The sequence below is a fragment of the Tinamus guttatus genome, unplaced genomic scaffold (assembly GCF_059628265.1).
Source record: "Tinamus guttatus ecotype Peru unplaced genomic scaffold, ASM5962826v1 Tinamus_guttatus_pri_ptg000153l, whole genome shotgun sequence".
NCBI lineage: Eukaryota > Metazoa > Chordata > Aves > Tinamiformes > Tinamidae > Tinamus > Tinamus guttatus.
In genome coordinates this window covers 2,248,368-2,272,999 of record NW_028288687.1, presented here as the reverse complement: position 1 = coordinate 2,272,999, position 24,632 = coordinate 2,248,368, and the positions used below count along the sequence as shown (strand labels likewise).

At 39.7% G+C, this 24,632-nt stretch overlaps 3 protein-coding genes across 5 annotated transcripts in view; 1 reads left to right on the top strand and 2 right to left on the bottom strand.

Moving 5' to 3' along the window:
* On the bottom strand, positions 1 to 926 carry TACSTD2 (tumor associated calcium signal transducer 2). Its single transcript, XM_010215208.2, is given in 2 exon segments — positions 1 to 146; positions 149 to 926. Coding segments are annotated over 2 exon segments (924 nt in total).
* Positions 927 to 7,175: 6,249 nt separating this feature from the next.
* On the bottom strand, positions 7,176 to 23,283 carry MYSM1 (Myb like, SWIRM and MPN domains 1). Its single transcript, XM_088522469.1, is given in 21 exon segments — positions 7,176 to 7,698; positions 7,701 to 7,830; positions 8,685 to 8,742; positions 8,869 to 8,974; positions 10,080 to 10,212; positions 10,438 to 10,626; positions 10,905 to 10,979; positions 11,653 to 11,703; positions 11,792 to 11,846; positions 12,166 to 12,251; positions 13,228 to 13,305; positions 14,253 to 14,356; positions 15,575 to 15,705; positions 16,730 to 17,496; positions 18,203 to 18,301; positions 19,025 to 19,103; positions 19,595 to 19,621; positions 19,761 to 19,838; positions 21,239 to 21,308; positions 21,539 to 21,615; positions 23,119 to 23,283. Coding segments are annotated over 21 exon segments (2,571 nt in total). The 5' UTR covers positions 23,265 to 23,283; the 3' UTR covers positions 7,176 to 7,666.
* Positions 23,282 to 24,632, top strand: part of FGGY (FGGY carbohydrate kinase domain containing) — a 303,483-nt gene continuing 302,132 nt past the window's right edge. Inside the window, exon 1 of one of the 3 annotated variants that reach the window (XM_088522434.1) lies at positions 23,282 to 23,314. The gene's annotated coding sequence lies outside the window, so the exon portion shown is untranslated. The remainder of the gene's footprint in view (positions 23,315 to 24,632) is intronic. The other 2 variants (XM_088522436.1, XM_088522437.1) reach the window with 2 other exon arrangements.

Below are 24,632 nucleotides of genomic sequence, written 5' to 3'. Positions count from 1 at the left end.
TCAGACTGAGGCAACTGTAAAGTTGCTCTTTTCACTGGACCAATTTCTTAAATCAACTCTTTCATAGTTTCTTTTCCGCTGCCACTTCAGGATAACCAGCACAGTAACCCCAAAGATGATAGTCAGTGTCACCACTGTCACCACACCGTGATGCCAGAAATCATACGTCTCGCAGAAAACTGGGGTGGCTTTTCATCAATATAGTAAATCAGTATGTTTTCAATATCCAGAGCCTTTCCATTAACAGAGACATTTAATTTACTGTTAGTGTGAAATATGGAGTCATTTTTTATATCCTTCTCAAAATAATAAGCTACATCAGCTATATCTACATCGCCGTCAGATTTCTCCGAGTCATCCTGATTTAAGCGGATTTGGATGAACGGGGCATCATACTTGACACCCGCCACGTACTTGGGGGGCAGTTTGTACCGGTTCTGAAGCAGCTGCTTCAGGGCATTCGCCACTTGACCATCTGCAAAGGCGCCGGGTGTGCTGTGTTTCAGTTCCATGTAGATGCAGCCTGTCCTGATCAGCTCACCGCACCTCAGGCTTCGGTCCCCCTGCTCGGTTCTTCTCACCCCGGCGGAGTTGACACACCAGCACGTGTTGCCTGGGTCGCACTGCCTGGCTTTGAAGCCCCCGCTGTCCTCACAGTCGGGGCTGTAAAGGCCCTCGTTGCCTACAAGAGGGCTGTGGAAGCGCTTGCCCTTGCGCGAGGTCATTTCTGCCTTCATCAAGAGGCATTTTGAAGTCAGCGTGGAGCAGTCCACCCTGCGATCAGAACCTACCAGCGTGCAGGTGCAGCTCCCAGACTCGTCCTGCTCGCACAGTGTCCACCTATTCATCGTGCAGCTGCAGCTCTCCTGCCCCCACGAAGCTGCCACCAAAGCGAGAATCAGCAGAACTTCCAGCTGCAGTTCCATATTACGGGCAAAGTGCAGACATCTGAATGGAGAGCAAGCACCATCTGAGGCTTAAACCCACAGACTGCTGGCTTTTTTTATGTGCAGGTGCACTGTTCGCTTTCCAAAATTCAAATCAAACCTGACAGACAGGTTCTCCCTCCTAAAAGATTGGCCCCTCATAATATACAAATCCCAAAGAAGTTGCACCTTCATCAATTACATTTCAGGGAGCGGCACTGATTCCGCAGATGCCTGCTCTCCCTCCTACTCCATGAGGAAACGGCAAGGAAGTCCAACATGAAGTGCGGTTCCTACCTTGGACTTCTGTGGATTACAGCACAAATCCTCCCCTATGCACTGTCCTGCTTTAGGCTTATGGTGTGCACACACACAGGTGTGTCTGTAAGGAGTGTACATTGGCACCTAGGGGACCAGAGAACAGAGCACGAGAGGAATCGTAGAATCCTTAAGGGTGGAAGGCACCTCTCGAGGTCATCTAGTCCAACCCCCCTGCACACGCAGGGTCACCTAAAGCACGTGGACTGTATCCAAGCAGGTTTTGAAGATCTCCAGAGAAGGAGACTCCACAGCCTCTCTGGGCAGCCTGTTCCAGAGCTCTGTCACCCTCACTGTTAAGAATTTTTTCCTCAAGTTCCTGTGGAACTTTTGGTGCTTCAGTTTGTGGCCGTTTCCTCTAGTCCTAGCCTCTCCTAAAAGCCTCCCTGTCCTTCCAGTCCTGGGGTCAGCACACGGTGAGGCAGTGGGATGAAGGACTCTGCCGTCTGCGTTGGTGGCTCTTCCTTGGCCTGCTGAGGGACGGGCAGACACTGCTCGCTTACCCGTCTCCGGTATCTGCGTGCCCATGAGGCAGGAGCCTGCCCGACGTGCACGGGCTGAGGCTCCCGAGCTCCTCGAGGTGCTGTAACAGGACAGGAGGGCAATCTCTGAGGAGGCTGCTCCAGAGGGTGACTAAGGTCAGTCCCATTTCCCTCGCCTGAATCCCACTCCTTTCCTGATGCATTCCCGCTCCTCCTCCTATCATCCTTTCATCTTCACCACACACTTCCTCCACATTCTTCTATTCATTACAGACTATCTCCTGGCGATCTTCATACATACATATTAATAATGCAAAACCTGTTTTTTAACATATGTTCTTACCAAATGCTGCAGCCACTGCCAATTTTGGTCCCAGGTGGACTGACTGTTCCTCAGTTTGCTGACTCCTCTCCTACTTAACGAGCCCAGAGCTCATCTTTCAGCATGGAAAACCTTTGCATTTCCTTTGACACATATTAATCCCAAGACAATGTTATGAACAGCAGTTTTTATGCTTGTATTACCCCTAAGGAACTGTCCATAGTTTCTGTAGAAGTATTTCAATCTGAATGCTGTGTAATGCCTTTCACAGGACATCCGAGCAGCTTCCAAGCGTCCTCGTGACCTGCACACCATGAATCAGTATTTCTGTACTGTTGCAGCAAATGAAAGATTTTTCAATTTGCCATTTCACCAAACATCATCAGACACTTTGCAAATCATTATTTTGGGAGCAATATTGACCACAGAGCGCTCCAAATGCCATCCTCCATCCACACAACCTCCTCCTTGCACTCAGTTCCTTCTATCTGCACTGGATTCCTTCCAAGGGCCTGCCCTGATTTAAATCACCTACTTCTAAATTATCACTCACACCTATGCAAATAGTAGGGAGTTAAACTGCCTGTCAATGAGTACTTACAACACAGCATATATTTCAATTAAACCTTTGGATGTAAATACCCTCTGCCGTTAGAGAAGGGCATAATCTGGAGTGCAGCTTTGCAGCTGGATCAGTTTCTATTTCAAACAAGCCACAGAAATACCCCTATGTGGGGCTGTGAAGATGAGTCAAGTTCCTTAATTTTCTTCCCGGCTCCTTTCAGGACCTGCAACACGTTACTGCACATGTGCACTTCATCGGTTCAGCTAAAAACAGTCATAGGTAACCTATCACAGAAAATAATTGACATCTACAGCTAAAATTATTTAAAATATTGTCAGTAGTTTCAAATTCCATACTCCTCAATAATGAGGAATAATGATGAACTTCATGGGTAGAGAGGGTTGATTTTATTTTTCTTCTCTCCAACAGGTTTCACTGAGGAACCCATCCTCAATGCCTATAAACTGTTATAGCCCACAACCAGCTTGAACGGAGCCAGGGCACTTCACAGGCACCTGAGAGCTGAGCTGCCTTGCACCTAGAAAGTACCGTAAGGAATGGAAAGGAATAGGATTTTTTTTTTTTAAATACTATTTGGCCTATATAGTGTTTACAGAGATTCAAACTTGACTTCAGCCTCATATCATCAGTAGAAATTCCACATTTTACAGACAGATATAGTGAAATACAGAAAAAAAGAGGTTTGTCAAGAAGTAATATATGAAAGAAAACCCACAGTTAATGAACAAAGATGGTCCGTTTTCCCTGATGTTGGATGAATCTCTCTGCTGTTACCATTAATTATAAACTGCATTCACTTCATACCACCACCAAGCAAGAAATGCAAAACAGTTGCAAGAAAAGCGGAAACAGGGAATACTTTTAAATTATTAAAATTAAGTTATTAATATTATCCAGTTTCAGAGTTGCAAACTTGCCAAAATAAAAGTGTACTTTTACAACTACTTTCTTGCACTTGTAGATGTTACCTCTGTAAATAAGGAGGAGAACATACTTAAGGGGGGGAAAAAAGTCACTTGATTCTGGAAGGCACTAAAAAAAAAAAAAAAAAGTATTATTATTTCCTTTAATCCATATTAAATTTTAATGGCATTACAAGAGTTAATTATTCAGAACAGCAGGCTACTAAAGGAATCTTGTAGCAAGAGTGGAGCGCATTATTTCTTTGCTGATCTCTGCTTCCATGGAAACAATTTCTCTGCATAATTCCAACTCTCATAAAAATAGGGCACTAGGTCTGTGTAAAACAGCAAGACACTTCCAATTAAACAACCCAAGTGCTTTTATCTAGGCCATTAAATACTCTGTTCGATATCAAATATGACTGCTCTGCTCCCTGGGCTGCTATGAGCCAGCTCCTTCCAGGGTGCTGGATGAGGGGGTAGATGAGGGCTCTGTGGGTGCCTTTTGGGGCACCGCGAGCACCCCTGCCCGAGGGAGCCACGTGCAGCCTCTCGTGGTGCCACCCGCTTCCCTCCTCCCCAGTGTCTCCTGCCAGGACCGCATTTTCTGTCAGCACAGCAGGAATAAGGTTCATCTGGCGTCTGCTGCTGGCAGAAACAGGTCCGGCAATGCCATACTTGAATCAAAGGTGCGGCATGGATCCGCTTGTTTGGGAGTTAATTTGATGGCTGCTTTCAGGCTTCACTGGCGTTAGCCATGAGAGCACACGCATCATACTCCTTCCAGCCTGTAAAAGCAGTGTGGAGAAGGGAGCTAACGTTCCAGCAGCCCTGGTAAGCTGGGGAGCATCATTGGTAACTTCCTAAAGGAGACCAAAGCAGAAGGTTTGTAAGAACAACGAAAACCATCACAGCCAAAGAGATCTGCAGCAGCGCACGCAGCCTGCCCAGACAAATTACCCACTAGCTACAAGTTCTTAGGCACCAGTTAGCGCCGTTCAGAGCCGAGTTCAAAACCACACTCGTATTTTCTATATTCCCGTTTACTTTTCGTTATGAGCTATAACAAAGCTCCCTCTAGTGGTATTTAGTTGAATCACATTCTTATTACTAGAAGTTGGAATAATGAACTATTAGTTCTTTGCTTCGAGAGACAAGGGACTGTAAGAACTACACAAAGCAGCTCTTGAACAAACTGTCTTCATTAAAAGTTTCTTGGGTATCATCAATAGTGAAACTAAAGCAGGCAAAATAAGAAAAGCTGCTTCGTAACTGTGATAACGGTGCTTTTTGCAACAAAGCCATCCTAGGAAAGATTAAAAAAAGGCAAAATACCCATAAACTCAAGGCAGAAATCCCTGTGGATTACATGCTTATATGCTACTTTTGGCAATATCCTTTATCTTTTGCAATTTCTTTTCAGTTGCTGACTTAGTTTTAGTTATATCCTGCCACTTGCTACTCACCTTCTTTCCTGAGGATCTTGGCTAGGAATAACGGGTCTTACATAAAGAAAGAGAACATTACTGTTTAATAGCTCTATTAAAATGGAGCTAGCATAGGAAGAATGCCTGGCTGAAAGGAAACATCTCAATGAGAAGATTTAATGCCTAATGCATGTTTAGTAGCAGAATTGGCAGGATTAGTAAAATAGACTTATCTTCTTAAAAGCATGCTGCTTTCCAACTCTTTAACGAGGCAGACAAAATAAACTAGGAAAAGCAGGCTAGTTATTTTCTTGCCATGGTTGCTGCCAGCACAGACTGCAACACAACTATCCTATTTCTTCTTGATTCACATAAAGTATCCTATGATAATACTGGATTCTGGTAGCAGTTAGATTCCTCTCAGCCCCAGCAGCAATAAAACCTACCTCTGCTTAGGAATTCTGTTTAAAAGGCAGCCTTACATGTAAGGATAATTCCTGGGAAATCTGAAGTCTGCAAGTGCACTGCACGTGTTCAGGCGTTTGGGATCACAGGGCTTCAAAAGCATGTTTTACTACTCCAAACTTTTCTTACCTAAAATAACTCCGTTAAATCCAATTACTACAAGTGCATCCTTTTCACTCTCTTTAATTATTAAATGGAAGCAGCCAGCACATTATTACCACTACTTTGGCGATACTGATATCCATTTGTAAATGTTTGCAAATATAACCTATCTCGACAAAAAAAAAAAAAACCCACATTTTATCTACTTCATATTGCTGTTACATTTGAGTTTCAAGTTTCTTTTTCTACAAATCAGAACTAATTACAACTTCTAGTACATACATTTATACTATGTGATTTTTTTTTCCTATAATCTATGCAAAACCACAAGAGAATAATTTATAGTGCAGAACACTCCAAAACAGTCTAAGGAAGGATGCTTTGTCAGCAAGAGCTGGTCTAAGCCAGAAACACGGAGAGCCATGCAAGGTATTTTAAGTCAGACGTCCCAGAGATGACATTTTAGACCATACGCAGAACGACTCGACATGCTTTATATACACATTGATGCACTGAGTTTGCAAGTTACACACAGCAGTGGAATCCAAAGCTCTGTGCCAGCAGATACGGACACTGAACATTGCCCGGGATTAAGTCCGTAGCTCCCGAATCTGCATGGGGAGAGTCATGGTGTGAGAAGTGCCCACACCTCCATCTGATCAGGTTCTGCACCTCCTACTTAGAAATCAGAAGAGACCAACAATTCATGAAAGCATGATTAAAAATAGGTAATTTTAACTTCTTGCAAGTTCTCTCCTTATGATGCAACTTTATAATGTTAAAGCCTTTCAAACTCTGTTTATCTCTACACAAATGAACAGATGAAGTTAAAAATGTAGACATGTAAAAATCTTAGAATTCCATTTATAGTTACATAGAATTAGATACATATACATATATTGTTTAAATTACAATCAAGTCAACTGTCACCACTCTAGGTATAAACTCAAACTCTTGCTTGAAGCACTGCCAAATTTAACTGTATTTAAATTTGTATATAGTAAGCTTCATGATGGATAAAGCAAAACGTAAAGTATATTTTTCTATAAAAATTCACAGTGATATAACTAATGAGATATTTGCAAGTTGCAATCAAGAAAACCTCCATTAGGGTCAATGCTGTTTATGACTCATTTATCGGAAAACCTACTTGTATGAAATTCTAACTGAAGAACTGATATAAAATAATATATTCTCCTGCTAAATTGCACATTGTGAAGAGCAGGTCTCAATAGAAAATCCTATACTGCAAACTTTTTTAGACAAATACTTCTCTGCTTGCTGCAAAATGGCACTTAGTCTGCCACATGAAATCAAGTCTCGAGCTCTTGTTTCCACAGGAAACAGTGGCAATTAGAAGCTACAAATCACAATGACGTGACGGAACAAGGTATCTCCCTGGAAAATGGAAGATCAGGAACAACACTACCTGTAAAAAAACAGAGGTTATCATTTCCACTGGAAACAATGCAAAATACGGAATCATGAAAGACCACCAGCCTTTCACCCACGTATATAAGAAGATGGCCAAGAAAATGCCCCAAAGCTACTTATCACTAGGGCTCAAAGAAAAACAAACCAGATGATGTATTAAACCGAAGACAACTTCAGATTAGATAGCAGGGAAGTTCAAAAACAATGAATTACAAAATCCACATTTCAGTAAAGTGGCTTCTCTTTTGTGAATTGATTCAAATTTACAATCCCTAAAGCATTACTGAGCACATTCATTCTTTTTGTGTACATATAGCTGGTATTTATCCAGTCTGCACCTGTAGACAAAAAAATAGGAGAAAAATCCCAAACTGACAGACTTGAGGGAGAACAAATCCTCATTTGGGATCGAAACAGTGTTCTTCCCTGTTTGTCCTTCTTCCCAAATCATAAACTGCTAGTCAATTGAGACCTTAACTCTGACACTCCCATTTTTACAGAACATTAAAGCTCCTTACGGAGTCAGAAGACACAGGAGGATTTTTTTTTAAACATCTTCCATCTATAACAATACAAATACACCAGATGCTGCAACTGTTATTTTTAACAAGGATACCGAAAGAGTTGACATAAAGGAGGAGGGAGGGAATATAACACAATTCAGGATTTCATAGTCTCTTTTTGTTATTGTAGTTAAAGCCATCACACTGGCAAATCATTTGAACATTCATTTCATTTTCTTCAGCATTACTCTTGCTCTCACTTTGGTAGGTGGAAAGGAACAAGTTTTCTATTTGTGTCAAGAACTCTTCGGCAATGAAGCAGTTTGCTACCTTGCCCAAAGTCTTCCTCATGCATTCCAAAAGCTAGGTAAAAGAAAAGGAAAATTAAAAAGATCAAAAAAAAAAACCCCTATTTTTTCCTAACAAGATTCTTTGTCCTTTCAGCTAATAAATACTTGCTGATCTTTCTTTGCAGACTGTTAGTGCCTAATAACTGGCTATGTAACACGGAATTAAAATAGTCACTTCTGCAAAGAGTGGGTGCACGTTATTCTACAGATTGAGTTTCTTAAAGCAAATTACACAACAGCTAAATTCAAAGGAGTATAACATTTAGGCTGTTTATAAGAAAAGTCATGTTGGGAGATGGAGATTCAGATGTGGATAATTATTGCCTATGTGTTTTCTGTTTATATTTCTGTTTATATCATTTGCTTTGAGCAAATTTTCTGCCTTGTTTGTGCAATTAATGTTGCGCCTTTATAGCAAAGACTGCACAGTCTAGAAATGAAAATTCTCACTTAGGCATGACAGACATGGCACAGCAACTACTTTGCTGATAGAACAGATGCTGAAGTCTGCATCTTCTCTCAACATGCAGGCAGCTCTCCTTGAAGTTGAAAGCAGACAACACGCTGAGGTGACACATCACAATTTCCCATTCTTTCTTCTCCAAACTGAGGTTAAAACTTAGCATGTCCTTAGCTGTTGTTCCCAGCCCTCTCAGGTGAGACCAGCTTTATTTTCACTGTGTTGGCAAGCAAATAAGCCACATCCTAAGTCATTTATTGTGATTAGTGTGTATCTGTGATTCCTAAAGCTGTAACTTCTGGTGACTCTTGATATATCAAACAGACTAATATTAAAACAAACAAACAAGCCAAAACAGAAAAAAAATAGAGAGAATTTTAAAAACTAAAATTACAAGAGACACTTACTTTCTGCAAACAAGTCAAATCAGAATCCCGATGAAAAATTTTATCCATGGGGACATTGCTGTTGAAAAGAAAATGAAAGTGCTGATGAAAGCAGACGTACAAGTTAATTGAAAAGATGATAATAAATATGCAAAGCTTCTAAACTGACTATCTTAAAGAAAGCATATCACAAGCAGACACATACCTATGAGAGAATCTGTATTTTTCAATTATCCATCTTGTTTTTTCAAATACTAACTCCCACTGAGGTTCTTCCAACATCTGCTGTACTTCGAACTTGTAGGGCAGGCCTGTAATTAATTAAACACATTTTTTCAGTGTTTCTGTAACATCTGACCTTCCTTTTTACTTGTAGGTACAATCCCTTCCTTCCTGGTAACTGTTCAGCATTCATTAGTGCATAGTACAATCTGTACAATAAACAGGAATTGCTGCACAGCTGTGGTCAGCACTTCGCTTCCCCTGGGACTAGGGAGCAAGTCTCTGGGTACACAGTTTTCCTCACCTATTTGCACATGAAAAAAGAAAATGGGGAACTCTCACATCACACAATCTATCGCCTCGCTAAGAACATCAGAAAATTTTGAAATAAATAAATAAATCAGGATTTATACAGGAGGAGTGGGGAGGAGAGAAAAGGGGTAGAGAGCATAGTCATATATTATGCTGTGAATTTGTCTCAAACTTAGGGCAATGGCAGTGAGCAGAACACTTGATTAGTGCTTCCAAAACATTCACTTCCCCACATGTATTCCCAGACTATCCAATAATAATAAAAAACACTCTGTTTTCATGAAAGATTAGTGACATTTTGAAGAAGTTTATTCTTAAGTTGGGATTCATCCCATCACACCGTTTCTGAGACATACTTAATAATTCACATCTTAATTTTCCTGGTCAGCTGATAAATTTGATCCTTTGACCTTTTGAAAGCTAAGTTAGTCAAATTATGCTGTTTTTTCATCCACCTCCGAGCTGCTACAGTGGCCAATCCTTTGCTATTACACTTTCCTTTGCTATTACACTTCCCTCTGGTCTGTCAAGAGTCTGTAGCAGCAAAGTTTAAGCAATAATGTGAAACAGTTTCTCAGTTATTTAACGAATTTCAAATGTAAACAGCAGTGACAACCCTTGTCCCAACCCCTTTGTACTTCATAGACTCCAGGGAATCCTATCCTGTTTCTACACTTACATATTTGGGCTGTGAGAGCATGGGCCACTTGCAGGATGACTGTGCAAGTGAAATTCCAGTTTTATCCCAGTCCTCCTCACCTACATGGATACACACACACACACACACACACACACACTGCTACTTTTCAAGTGCAGGCAACATTTTTACCCTCAATGCCCAAAAGGCAAAGAAGAATGAAAACAGTAAGGCAAAGTACTCACGGTAAGAGCCATCAGAACTGATCTCATCACTAATGACTAGGCAAGTAATCTGAGAATAAGGAAGGGGATTATTTCGGTTATAAGGACTTATAATCATTCCAATGAACATGGCGCCACCCCTGGAGAAATAACTCTAAAAACAAGAAAAAAAAAAGATTTTTTTTCATAAAGCATTTTGAAACAAAAAATTGGTATGTCACAAAACACTCAAAAAGGGCTCTGTAGAGCTATAAATAATTTTATGAACAAAGTGGAATTAATATATATTAATATAACAATGTACGTCAAGGCTGTTAACACTAACAAGAATTCTTGTCTTTGGAATTACCGTTTTTAAAATGTACAGATCTGTAAATACCTGATATTTAGCTTGGGTGTCAATATCTCTTATTGAGGGGTTGGGATCAAAGGCTGGGTGGGAATGATACCATCCAATCACACTATATCCTCTGGCGGCCAATGTTTCCGAGGCCTGAGTTTGAGACACCGGGTCCATCTCGCACTGCAGTCCTGTGCTCAGGCTATTGCATGGTTCTGCTGCACAAACCTGTTAAAAACGAAGTCTCCAGATTGACTGAGGCTTCTTGCATGTATCCATTAAAATTTAAGTGAATTTTAGTTATTCCTACACCAGATCTTCCTCATGAAAGAGCTGACAACTCCAAACTTGAATATAAGCATTAACTAAAATTTCAAGACTACAGTAATTAATTTCAGCTTTAATATGCATGAGGCAGTTGCTCCTTAAGAAATAACATTTACATCTATTCATATTATACATAAGTTTTAATATATTAGAGAAAATGTAAAAAGATAAACACTTACTTCAACAACTCTATCATCTTCAGAGTACCTTCCACCCAGCAACCCTATTACTTCTGCCATGGACACATGAGAATGCTGAAATTGTATTAAACAACAGTTAAAGATCAAATTGAATGGTTTCTCCTTATTTAGATTTGCAGATAATAAGATACATTTGCTTCATAATTCCATTTCAGTTACTTCTCAGTGAGATTCAGAAGGAAAACTTAGAACAAAAATTATTTTTTGCTTGTTTATATATACGTGTGTGTGTGCACATATGCATGTATATAAATACACACATACAAATGCACAGTACATACACGTGTGAGTATAACACTTCCATGTACAAAATAGTATTATCTTCAGAAACTGAAGCGTGTGAAGTGCCGGAAAACAACTCGACATTTTGATACAACCTGTCCTATATTAAAAAATAAAAAAGGGTTTGTAAGCACAAAATCCATTTCTGGACTAGAAACAAACCCTGAAGATTTCAAAATGGCAATGCAGATTAGTGTAGTTTCAAGTAATTACACTACGACCTTGAGGGTTATACATGCTAACACTCTTGTCAGTGCAACTATGTGCCATCTACAAAAACTAAACACAATGGAAAAAAAAAATAAAAGGCATTTTAAGCTATTTGGTTTTTATTCAGTGTTAGATTCTAGGTCTGAATGGCAGTAAGTCAACCTGTATTTCTCAGTTTCTCACACTGCACATAAATATGTATCCTAATATTTTTAAAAAAACACCTAGTACTCACCAAATCCATTATTAGAAGTGCTTCCGAAGATACTTTCACCTGAAAAGGTTCCTGAAACGATAAATAAAATAATTACTAAAAGAAAATCAACATGAGCAAATAAATGATTGTTCTTGATTATTCACTCATAGCTACATACCTGTTTTTCTTCTGTGAATAAACAGCATGGTATCAGCTGAAAGGGATCAAAGGAACTATAAAATGAAAGAAAATTCTCTAAAGATGCAGGACAGTTAGGAAACTTTTCAAGTTTCAAATTTCCCACTGTCTCAGCATCAGAGGAAAAACGTTATCTTTTCTTTACTGGATCTTCTCATCCCACGCTAGGATGACTTCCACCAGACACAGGAACGCTGCTACCCACACGCTGGAATTTCAGCAGGAAGCATTTGAAACGCCCACGCACGACTTACAGCCACACAGAATGCATTAAGGCTCTGCACTGTTCCAGTCCAACCCCATGCAAGCCGTTTAATTTCCAGTTTACTTTTAAGCATGATGTACATCAAGTACCTTTTTAGTGGTCTTGAACCTTTAGAAGATTTTGCAGGTTTAAGTTTTTCTTCCTCTCTTTTTGCTAATTCTTCAGCAGACAGGTGCTAAAAGAAAAAAAAAAAACGAAAAGAAAAATCCCTTATTTCCTAATATTTAGTAAGGCTAAAGTAAACTAATTAAAAGAGCATGCTCAAGACTCAAATAATTGGCCAATTCTTTTTGCACTAGACAACACCTGATTCACAAGCCCTGCACTTTTATTCATTAATCCCATATATGTATGTACCTATAAAGGCTCTTCTGTTTTAAATCTACAAATCCAAATTAAAAGAAATAGGTTAACCTAAGTAATTGAATTATATGTATACTTATTTTGTATCAACAGTAGAAAGTAATCTAATTTAGCTTTCACATTATATAATGTGTGTATATATATTTATTTTGTATCAACAGTAGAAAGTAATCTAATTTAGCTTTCACATATCCTCTAAAGAAGAAATCTTTTTTTTTTTCATTTTCAAAAAAGAAAGATGAACTAACCTTTTCCCTGGCAGATTCAGATATATTGTAACAAAATTGAATTAGATAAAACTGAGATTTTGTGCTAAGGGCACAATTGCTAAGGCTGTTTTTAAAGATGTAGCTAGAAGGAAATGGTGGGAGAATTCACTCCATTTTTTCCTGACTTCTGATAGCTTGATATTTTAACCTTAATGTTGCATTAAACCATTCCTACCCCATATAAAAGGTTTATCTAACATGAAATGAAAACGATTCTTCTGTAACTGAAAACAAAGAGTCATAAAATCTATACAACAATCCAGAGAGCTTTATAGACACAAAACAGTGGAGGGCCATATGTGTTCATGACATGAACATCTTTACAAAGTACAGTCTTTTCTTTACCAGCAGCATAAAGATGTAGCAGATGCTCCATTATTTTCAAATTATTGCTTTCACAAAGAGAGGTTAGGCACCTATTATACAACCATTTTCCTAGGATATTTGATGCAACACCACCTGCTAGCAATTAACGAGAATTAGTTCTGTAAGTACAGTTTAAAAAACCAGAAGGGTTACCTCAAATGTCTGTCCTTCCAAATCCTTAGCATCACACCAGTTTCCCCAAGGGTCTCGCACTCGTCGTCTTCTTGTGCGCTGCAACAAGCAATAAACATGAGTCAAGGATCATACTCCTGAAACACTAAATTCATTTAATTTAATCTGCCACAAGAAAAATACCCAAAGGGTTACTTTCATGTGGATATTACTAACTATGATGTATTTCCAGAAAAGAAAATGTCCCTGGAGTTCTGTAGAATTAAGTAGCTCACAATCTGTCACAAAATATCATCAGTAATTTTTTATTCAAGTTGTAAAATATAAATATAGGATGATGCTCAATGGATCATCAACATCCAACAGCAACGGCGCACTAATAAATAGCTGTGAATTACAGTGTAGACAACATAGAAAGCTATAAATTAGTATGTATACAGGCAGTATATGCTTCAGTTCTTTATATGTAAAATTCTTTCTTTGCATTAGGACTGATTTAGTTTTCTTTCATTAACCAATTTATTTTGCTCTGAAGTAGCTTAAAAAAAATTTACATTAAATGTTAATATAAAAATTAATCAGCCAAACCTTGGTAATTTATGTAGTAAGAAATGAGTTACTACTGTGCTTAATTGTGCGCATAAAGCTCCGAGATACATCAGATATACACTGTACTTCCTGATTAAAATGCAAGCAACTTAATGACTTACTGTCAATGCACTGCACTATTTTCTGGCTAAATGAGGCTAATAAATTACGAAGAGGTGAGAAAGAAGGGGCCGGGGCTCCAAAAAAGAACGAAACGCCCTTAGCTGAGCACCTGAATATAAATAATATAAATGTGTTACCATACAAGGTAACACAAACTGGGACAGATGCACCCGTCAGAAAGGAAAAATCAGCACTTGGGCTGACTTGAGCTACAAAACTTTCTGAGGAAATGACAAACCGAATGACAAAGAAAATTTTTCAGATGTCCTTGCTTGAAAGCAGGAAATTGAAAAAGCCCATCTCCGTGGTGAATGTGTTTTTGCCCCTGGACGTACCATTGACTGCAAACGCTGAGCAAGTTGGTAGGCTTCCACTGTGTCCTTGCCTTCTTTGGAGCGTGTTTTGTCAGCGGGCTGTGGTCTGTTATAGACAGCCTGTTCTGTGGGATACAAAGAAGATGCACATTAGGACTGCAGTAAAGCAGGAAGCCACCCATGTCTGGTGCAGAGCCAAGAACGACGAGGATAAACAGAAAGGAAAAATGCCATAGAGAAGCCCCAAATCCCTTCACCCTCCCCAGGAAAAGGCACCTCTTGAGGGTCATACCACAGGCTGGCTATATTGTCCTCTCATTTCCTGCTTTAAAAACGCTGTGGTAAAGTTATTTCTTTCTTTTTAATTTATTTCTAAAAGACTCTATATATCAGATAGCATGTACTGGGCGAGATTTCTCCTTTCCAAGGCAACTGTCACTCAGTGCTGGACCAAACTCAGCCTATTACAGAGACTCTAAAACTGAATGATAATGATACTAACCTATAGGTATATATTTTAATATATGATCTGATTTTAGCATTTGATCTTGTAAGCAAAACAGCCTGAGAAAGCAGGTATTGTTTTATTGCATAAATACTTAAAATTCAGCCTGGAAAAACAGAAAAAAAGAAACAATAATTTGAATTCTAACTTCTCTAAACAGAATTTCAGATACAGCAGGCATCAGGAAAACAAACAAAAACCCAGGGCATGTAGAACACATAATGAAGAACAGCACCTGGTATATAGGGTCACACAAATGTAAGGGGGGGAAGGGGGGGATAAAAAGTTTTTTTTTTTTTTAATTAAATTAGATTAGAAGCCCATAATCCTATAAAGCAGGTTACAAACTCCTCTAGATTCCCAAATGCCATAACAGACACAATCTGCTCAGAAGAAGCTTCTTAGTAAAGATTAATGGCAATTCTCCTGCGTGAGCAGCACCCTCTAACATTAAGAAGTCTTTCACCATTAGTATGAAAATTGACTAGAGCCATCTAAGCTGGGAACATGACTGCACTAAGTAGAATGCAGCATGCAGATTCTCATCCAAAAAACTTAAATGAAACAGCAATTACTATTCAAGTGACCACAAGTAAAAGAACAGAAAATTTGTAAGATTATCCAAACAGGGACTTGGTGCTGATTGAGTGCAGTCATTCACATTACATTGAGAAGTGAACTTAAACTAAGACTTTCTTAAAGGACAGCTACTGATCTTCATGTTTACCCTCCATTAAAATTATTAACAGAAAAGCTGACATCAGTAACAGATGTTCTCAGCATGTACTCTTCAGAATTTAAAGTTCTGAATTGATTACAGTTAAAATATTGTTTTTACCACAGCCAAAGTTAATTGCTCCTATTAATTCCAAGTATGTGTGTATCCGTCCAATACAGTTAACATCACCACAGTTCTTAAGGCCTGGACGTACTGAAGTCTTATTCAGGTATTTGGGTTTGCATTTCTCCCTAAAATAAAGCACAGAACATGTTCAAATAGCAACACACACCATGGGGAAATTGTGCAACTTAAGCTAAGGTAAAGATGAGCCTCTTGACTGCTTTTTTTCTCCCAATGCAACAGTTTGCACAGCCTGTACAAAGTAATCACAGCAAAAATACAACTTTCACAAAACACATACAATTTATAATTGGGTTCTGCAGAGTGATACAGATATATCCAGTGGATCACGATGAATTTCTGAAAATGACCAGCAGCAGGAAGCAGTGAATTACTCGAGAGTGCTATGGCTCCGCTAAACTCAGATAAGAATGTCTGCATTAAATTATGTAGCTTATGTAACCATAGGCATCCCTGGTAGAATAAATGAGTGTTTTTCCCCATTTCTAGACACTTATTACATGCCTTCAGTTGTTTCAGTTCAACATCTCTTCTGATCTGGGACTTTAGAGTTTCTATGCAACTAGTAGAAGCTCTGCAAGACAACTCAATTAGTTGAAAGCAGTAATTCTTCTCACTAACACACACAAATACACCCCAAAACCACCCAGTAAGCACACAAACCTGTAACAGAATAAACTCTATAGATATTTAGGCTGTGATTACAGATCATTAAGGTTCCTGAAGCTGATTCCTAGTAAGTAGTGTATAAAATATCAAAATGTACAAGCATTGTTCCAAACCAAAAATTAGTTTCAAGTATTTTTTGATGAATGCTGTATTCTCTAGTACAGGCTATGCTTCCTAGGTGCTTCTCTGCAAAGGCATTCTTGTACAGACAGAAAGATGGACACATGTTACCACTACAGACATCACTATGGACTTGATATCAGATACTTTGAGGAACCACTTATTAAAAATATTCCTAGTCTGTGCTATTCATTCATCTGCAATCTTAAGAATGTTACCATAAAATTTCTTTTACTGTTTTTATAAGAAAGCTATTAGTGCTAAGTAATATTGTAGCTGCAATGAAGCAGTGCTCAAATCATCTTCATCATTTATCACATAAGCGAAATTAATGCATCTTACCACTGGTCCAAAATATAATTTCTAATTTTCAGATAACGCTCTGGTGTTTTGGCCTGACGTCCTTCAAAAAATTCAGGAATAGCTTGTTTTTCTTCATCCAAAATGATACTTCTGTCAATCTCCACTTCTTGATCAGGTGGCTTAAGATCTTCTGCCTCTTCTTGATGCTCTTCATCTCCCTGGCAGGGAGAACTGAAAAGCAATCCATTTTCATTCAAGTCCCTCTGTATCTCACTGAGCTCCTGATTAGCTACCTGCCTATTAGCTTGAGATATTACTGTTCCGCTTTGTTCAGCTTTCTCAAAAGATTTATTACATTGCTCATAATCCATTTTCACAGATCTATCACCGTTCATGTGCTGAGAACATGTTGCTGCAACATCTGGAAATACTAATGCTTCCATGGCGTCTTGCACGGTACGTTGAGGAACTTCTTTAACTAAAGAAGTTAAAGAACTGTGTCTCACAGATGAAAAAACACATCCCTTCCCTCTCATTTCTTGAGCTGGACTTTGGGAAAGAACAGATAGCTCAGATTTTCCAGCTTCCTGCAGAAAAGGAGGAGAAAGCAGTTCATCCATGTCATCAGTTATGTCTACTTCTTCATCATCTGACAATTTTTCAATTTTCACTGCATTCAGATTGGGGTCTGCACGGCCTCTCAAGTTTCCAGGTGACAATGCTTCTACCCCAGTCCCATCTTCAACAGAAAGATGACTGCTACCACATCCGCTCTGCTCTTCTTTTTCGGATTCATCATTTTTTGCCTTAAGAAAGTATAACACAATCTCAGCAGGGAAAAGCAAAATAACCCCTACACACTTACCCTGCAAATAGTCAGACCTGTTTTATGTGAACAAGAGACATGAGGAGGTATCTGACAGGCTGACAAAAGGTAATGCATAACAACATCTCAGGAAAAAAAATATCAAGAGAACTATTCTCAGGTATTTCTTTGTCATATTTATTTTACTTTATAAAACACTAAAATTGCAATGGACTTTTACACAGTAGCCTTATAGGTTTAATTCTAGCACAAGTGTAAAACGTCATGTACTCTAGTTCAATGAAAAAGCCTGTTTATTATCAATAAGAAACAGAGGTAATTCCTTTTTAAATACCCCAGTAGCTTCAAATGGGGCTAAAAATGGAAGTACACTGCACAGCTCAAGTGTCTCTACAATGGAAGACAAGTATTTTCAGCCTGATAATCCACAGTGTAAGGGAATCCAGTTATATAACACATATTATTTATATATTCCAAGAATAAAAATATCAAAATCCTTGTAGGAATTTTAAGCCAGGTCTGACTTCATACATAAATCTGCAGATAAATCTGCAGGTATTTCACTTCTTTGCTGAATAAGAGAAAAGAGTGTAGGTAGTTCAATGACAGTACCCTGGTAAAGAGATATGTACAACAGCATACTCATCACATAGTTATTTTCATAACTAGAATGACCCTATGGGTACCTTGTTCTTAAAGTATTGCCTAGCATAGCTCTTCACTTGTAGAACAGTTCGACTTCCAATCAACTTGGCAATTTTTGTCCACCGGCGCCCAAATTTCACCTAGTACAACAGAACACATTTAAATTACCTAACATGTGACATTCTAGACATCGCATTTTATTTGAGAAAAGTCTTTACATATTCGTTAGCCGTTACCAACAAACAGTAATACTGCCAAACACACAATAAAGAACCTTCCTGGTCATATTTTACCAAGAAAGAAGTGACATCAGGCAGTAAAAATTACGGTCTCTTAAATAGACACTCTTCTTTACTTGATTCAGACGCACGGCGAACTGGGCTGCTCACCGCTCCAGGGAATCCTAGTGAAATGACCTATCTGCAGGACTTGGCAGCAGATACTTTGCAGGTACCAGAAAACCCTGGAGGCCTATTAATATATGGTTGTACACTGTCAAGTATAACGTCTCCAAAGAACTTATGACAGTAAAGGATTTCACTTTAATAGCTTGCTTTAAGCAGACTCTACAGTTAACATTTTTAACCACAGCATAATGATTGTATCATGACAATTCGTAACACTGCAAAACTGATATATTTTGTGATCTCAAATTGTAATGAGTCCCACAGACAGGATCTAGTAGGCAAATGAAGCCATTTTAGGGGGTGCATCTGCATAACTCTGATTTATTGCTACAATCTTCGTAGATGGAAAATATTTTTAATGCATTACATGTAGCAGCTAAGTGTATATAAAAATATTTTTACTTAAAATGAGCTAGTGACTTAAATTCAGAATATTATAGACCTAAATAAACTTACCAGTCCTTGCTCAAACAGTTCTTTTTCTTGTGATGTCCACTTCAGTGAGTAGCTAGCTGATTTTGTAGGTGAACGCACCCTGAAAAAACAGTAGTTTCTTAAAAACTGTATATTCTCAGACCACAGAAACCAAAAGTGAGGTCTAGGATGATGACTACTACCCCTCTTCTGTAAAACTTGGGATACTGTCTTAAACATAAATATGGCTGATAAATAGAATACTTAGAATCATACCAGCCTACCATCGCAAAGGTAGATTTGAGGCAACACAACATTTATTAGTAACTAAACATGCAGAAATTCATAGAAGGAACAAGGAAACATAAAAGTTCAGACAAGAAAGCAAATAATTAGCTTTTTTTTTTTTGATGTGGACAAAAATCAATTTAGTTGACTATAGACTACTTATCAAGCAGGACAAGGCTTTTCATGTTCAAAGCTACATTATTTTGTAGCTACAATCAAACAAAATAAGTACAGAATAAATACGAACCTTTTTCCAAGTGTCCTGTAAGTTAAGATAAATCAGAAATTGCACTTAAAAATATAATTCAATTAAAGTGTACGTACATGACTTTTCCAGTTTTCTTATGTGGACTGCAAATAAAAAAACAAAAATGAAAATAAAAATTAATAATTATGATACTGTTGCATATCGAAGCAACTAAGCTTAATGTTGGAAGGACTTTTCCTTTCCTCTAACCTCATGGTTCATTTATTACAGAATAGATCTTACCTTCTCACAGATCGTTTTTCCATTTCCTTTTGATTAGGCCATACTTTTTCAGAAATTGCTTTATTAGATAGATAATATCTGAAAATTTTATTAAGATCTTGAAACATCAAAATATTCATACAGGTGACAATTCTAATAATCACATAAATTAACTAAGATAGACACTCTTCCACACACTGCTACTAGTTTAACACAAATTAAATGACATTTGACTTCAAAAAACACATGCTCACTTAACTAGTTTCCTCAAAGTTATTCTGTTTCCACAACAGCTTTCTTCTTTTTTTCACTTAGAAAATATACTAAAACAATTTTCATCATATCACTGCATTATTTGTTTTTCAATTTAACCCTTAATAATTTCTTCTACTAGGAAAACGAACACTGATTCGTTTTCTTGTTTCCCTATGCATTACCATTCTCAATTGCAAAAAGAACAGAAAAATAAATTAGTCTATGATTAGTAATACCATCACCTAGCTAGTCCGCGGAGGTTCATTTATATCAGCAATGCTACCAACAGTAAGACTATTTAAATCAATACTACTAAAAAAAAAAAAAAAAAGAAGAAGAAAAAAAAAGTTCCTTCTTTTTCTCTTCCCTTCTGCTCATCTCATCCTGTGTGCTGGCAGAAATACGTATAAAGCCAGAGTGAATCAGGCAGCAAACTAGTCCAGCTGGAGCACAATGCAGCAAAAAGAAACAGTTATTTTTAGCCAGATCAGCTCTTTCATCAGGTTTGCTACGGAGCTACGTAAATGGCTGCATCAGCACAAGGCTGGCAGTGGCACAGAAGCAGCAGCTAGTGGGGATGAACACTGTTGTTTTAGCTGGGACTGGCACCAAAAAAATATGTCAAGCTTGCCCTTTTCCGTTTCCCAGAAAATGTCTTAAAAATCATCCATGAATTTTACAACAGTTTCGAACCATCTTTGTCAAGAGAGAGATGATAATAAAAATAATAAAATCTTAGAATATTTTATATCAAGAACTTTTTTCTTATATTGTGTTATGTGATAAAATTGCAACTACATTTATAAATATTACTGTCTTGATTACTGTAACTGCTGTTAGGAGTACAGATCAAGCTCTTTTTTCTTGAACTTAATGTTCTTGAGAGACCATTTTCTCATAGTATCTCTCTTTATTGTCTGAAGACTGACATGCACTTAAAACCATTAAGGAAACCTCACAACTTCTTCATGCAACAAAATTGCAGAAAAAGTACAAAGCAGCACTCATGCTACCTACATCAGGCATCAAAATTCTGTAGTTTAACCTGTCCCTTCCCTCAGGATTTGTTACCTCTCAATGTCTCTTTCTCTCTCCATTGACTCCCTAAAAAAGATTTGTTTCCCAGCCTAAACTACATACCTGTGACTATACTTGGCTGTTGCCAATACACTGCAACGAAACTAAGGATGGGTCGGAGGAAGCTACAGTACAGACAAATACACAAGCAAACAGCAAAAGGATACTCTTCTTCCAGCAACATTTTCTCAATGACAGCCCTGTTTTCTTCACTAATGCTGCTGTCCAATGTCCATGCTGCAAATAGTACAAATATGTTTTCAATATTTCAGTTTTGCCATGATTTTACATGAGCCTCAAAAATGAATGTATAAGAGCTTCTAAAAGTAAGCAATAAATACTTACTTAAAGGCAAAGGCAAGTAATAGTCTGCAGAAAGCCCTAACTAATAATCTAAAAGAACATGAGCATGAGCGAAAGAAAGATGATCAGCATCTTGCTAAAAGAACCATTCATTTAAAAATTACTTACAATATTGTTATCATTTCTCCAAGATGAATCAAGGTAGTGATCTTGCAGCAAGCTTGAAGCTGAGTTTTCATATCTCTAAAGAAAAGATTTCAATGTTCAAAATGTTACGAACATATTAAAAGAAACTGTATGAAATTTGTCAGAATTAAACTATGCAGCTAAATAACGTTAATAGTAACAGAAGCAAAGACATACTCTAAAATTAAAGTAGTATATTGCAGACTATTATGTTAGATTATTCTTTCATAATATTCTACGAGACAGAGGATAAGACGCTACCAGTAAGGGATCTGTATTAGGACTCCTGGTAGCAACATCACACTTATCTCACTGGAACCTGATGAGATACCAGCAAAACCCCTGAACAGTAGAAACTCAGGGAGAATGAAAGCAGGAGGTGAGAGAGGAGGAAACCACCTCATTGTAAAGACCCTGTAAAACACAAGCAAATGAAGGATGGAAGAATTTCATGGACCTTTAGAGAGATATTGCTTTAATCTTAAAATCGTCAGTGACTTGTGCTACCTCCACTTAACATTTCTGTGTTTTCCCCTCTATAAGATCAGACAAATCCCTTACAGAGAAGGGATTTGCCTCCAGAGGAAGGCTCATACTTACACAGGGATCAGCAGAATCCCCTCATTCAAGATTCTTCATATTCTTACTGACTTTATCCAGATTGATAGCTTTTCTGTAAATAACTACATATGACTTTTAAAAATCCTTCACTGACAGATGTCATTGATCAACTTTCCTCTGCCTTAATGCAGCATACTTCACATAACTACCTGTTTTTAAGATCTTTGCTGATGGACCATTCAACCTGTTTAAAGAGCTGTGAGCCCTATACTCCTTGCAATGCTACCAGAACTCATTTAACTACTATTCAGAACTGCTTTGTCTGGGCAGTGCAAGTGTATCTTCACAGGTCAGCATTAAACCTCTGCCTAAAGCAAACAAACAAGAAGAAACCTTCATGAATTCCTGCCTCCCCTGAAGCATCGACAGTGAGATCAATAGTGCACCTGGCTCTGTGTTTATTCCCCAGCAGCAAGAGCAGGAGCTACCCAAGAAGCGCGTTTGGGTCCGACTGCTTCCCCTGCCCTGCGTCCTCTCCTGGCATCCATGACCACACAGTTAAGAGCATTAGTGCTTTGCTACCCACCGCTTTCGCACCTGCTCTTTGGGAACCGTTACCCATGAGTCTGCCCAGGCAGCTTTTGTGACTCGGCCTGGGGCTAGCGCTACCACAGCTCCTCCTGGCTTTATATTCTGGGAATGCGGTATTAACACTTATTTATTTTGGGCGGGGGGGAAGGAGTCTGTGTTTTAAGACCCTCCAAAAAGCCTGATCGCGCGGCCGCCCACCTTGACGGTTCCGCAAAGCTCAGCCCTGTTTTCCCCCCTCTTTTTCCTCCCCGCCGCCGTCCTCTTCCTCCCCTACCCCCTCGCCCCGGCTGCGGAGCGCAGGCCGCGCTCGCCCCTCGCCGTCCCCTCCCGGCGGCCCCGGGGGCGGGCTGCCCGCGGAGGCGCGGGCAGGCGCCAGGAGCAGAGGCGCGGCCCTTACCCCACTCACCCGCTCGCCGCCTCGCCGGGCGCGGCCGCCGGGTCGCCCTCGACGTCCACCTCAGGCTCCTCCGCGGCCGCCATGACGCCGCCGAGCCTCGCGAGAAGCGGTGGCGGCGCCACGGGGCATGCGCGGGGCGCGGCGCGTGCGCGCATGCGCGGCGCGGCGCCCGGAGGAGACGCGAAGGCGGAGAGATGGCGCCGGGGTAGGCGGGGCGCGCGCGGGCCGCGAGGGGGCAGCTGAGGGCGAGGCGCGGGCGGCGGGCGGGCTGCGGGCCGCGGCGGCGGGCAAGGAGGTGGATCCGCGGCCGCGGGGGAGCCGCCGCGCGAGGGGAGGGAGAGGGAGGCCCGCGGGCCCCGGCCCCTCGCGCTCCTCCCATTTTCGCCGCCCTCCCGCCTTCGCCGTCCTCCTCTCAGCCCTCCCGCTCGCGCCGCCGGCCGTTGGCGACCGTTGGCGACCGTTGGCGACCGTTGGCGACGTGGGAGCGGCCGGGAATAAAAGCGCCTCTTTAGGAAGCGTCTGTTACGCGCTGGCTCCAGAGATTTTATTTTCCTGTCCGTTTTGTCACCCTCGGTGTCTGCTTCCAGGCTCGCAGCCTCTGCTCGTTCGTGTGGAGGGTGCCAGTGGCGGGGCCTCAACAGACTAATTTTAAAGCGTCATAACGTAGCTGTGAAACTATAGTTTTCTTCCCCTGTTCTTTGCAACCAATACTTGATTTCCCAATAATCGTTTTGCCTTTCATGGTAATTTGTGTCCAGTCATGATGAAGGGTGAAAAGCAAAGAGCTGTGGGGGTCAGTTATTATTATGAAGAATATATGACGACTGAGTGACTTTCCTCAACCTAAGAGGTTCTGTTTTAAATGATTAAAATGCAAGTACTTTGTTCTTAACCAATGAACAGTGTTTTTTTTTTCTTTTTTCCAGCTTTTTCATTCTGAACATTTAATCTATGTGGTGGAATTAATTTGAAAGTAAAATTAAAGAACAGTAAATAAAAGGGTTTTTTTTTTCGTTATGCTTATGGAAAAATGTGAAAGTAACCAAATGGTACAATGAAAGATAGAATGAAAATTATTTTGTTTTAGTCCTAGGATATGTAAATACCATGTGATAGCGTGTAACAGAGATATGTAAAGAAGGGCCGACCCAAATTTGAATGTCCATATAGGAGATTCCTGTGGGTGCTGAAGTCAGCAGAATTGAATTGGCAACGTTGTGGACCTGGGCTCCTGTCCTGGTTGGTTTATACTGAACCTCACAGTTGGATTTACCGGGGTGAGGGTCTATTGGATGTGCGTGTGGATGCTTTTGGACCCCCAGAGGGCCCAGAGAGCGATAGTGTAATCAGCATAAGCCAAGCTAATAGTTAATTAACATCAAAGAGACCGTGCTGCTCAACCGCCTGCTACCATCCTTCTCCACTTGTAGCTGTGGGAGGAGCTGGGTCATGTCACCCATCCAGCCTGGAGCAGGGCTGCCAGAGCAGGGGGAGTGCTGTGTGTGTGATGAGATTGCAAGGGA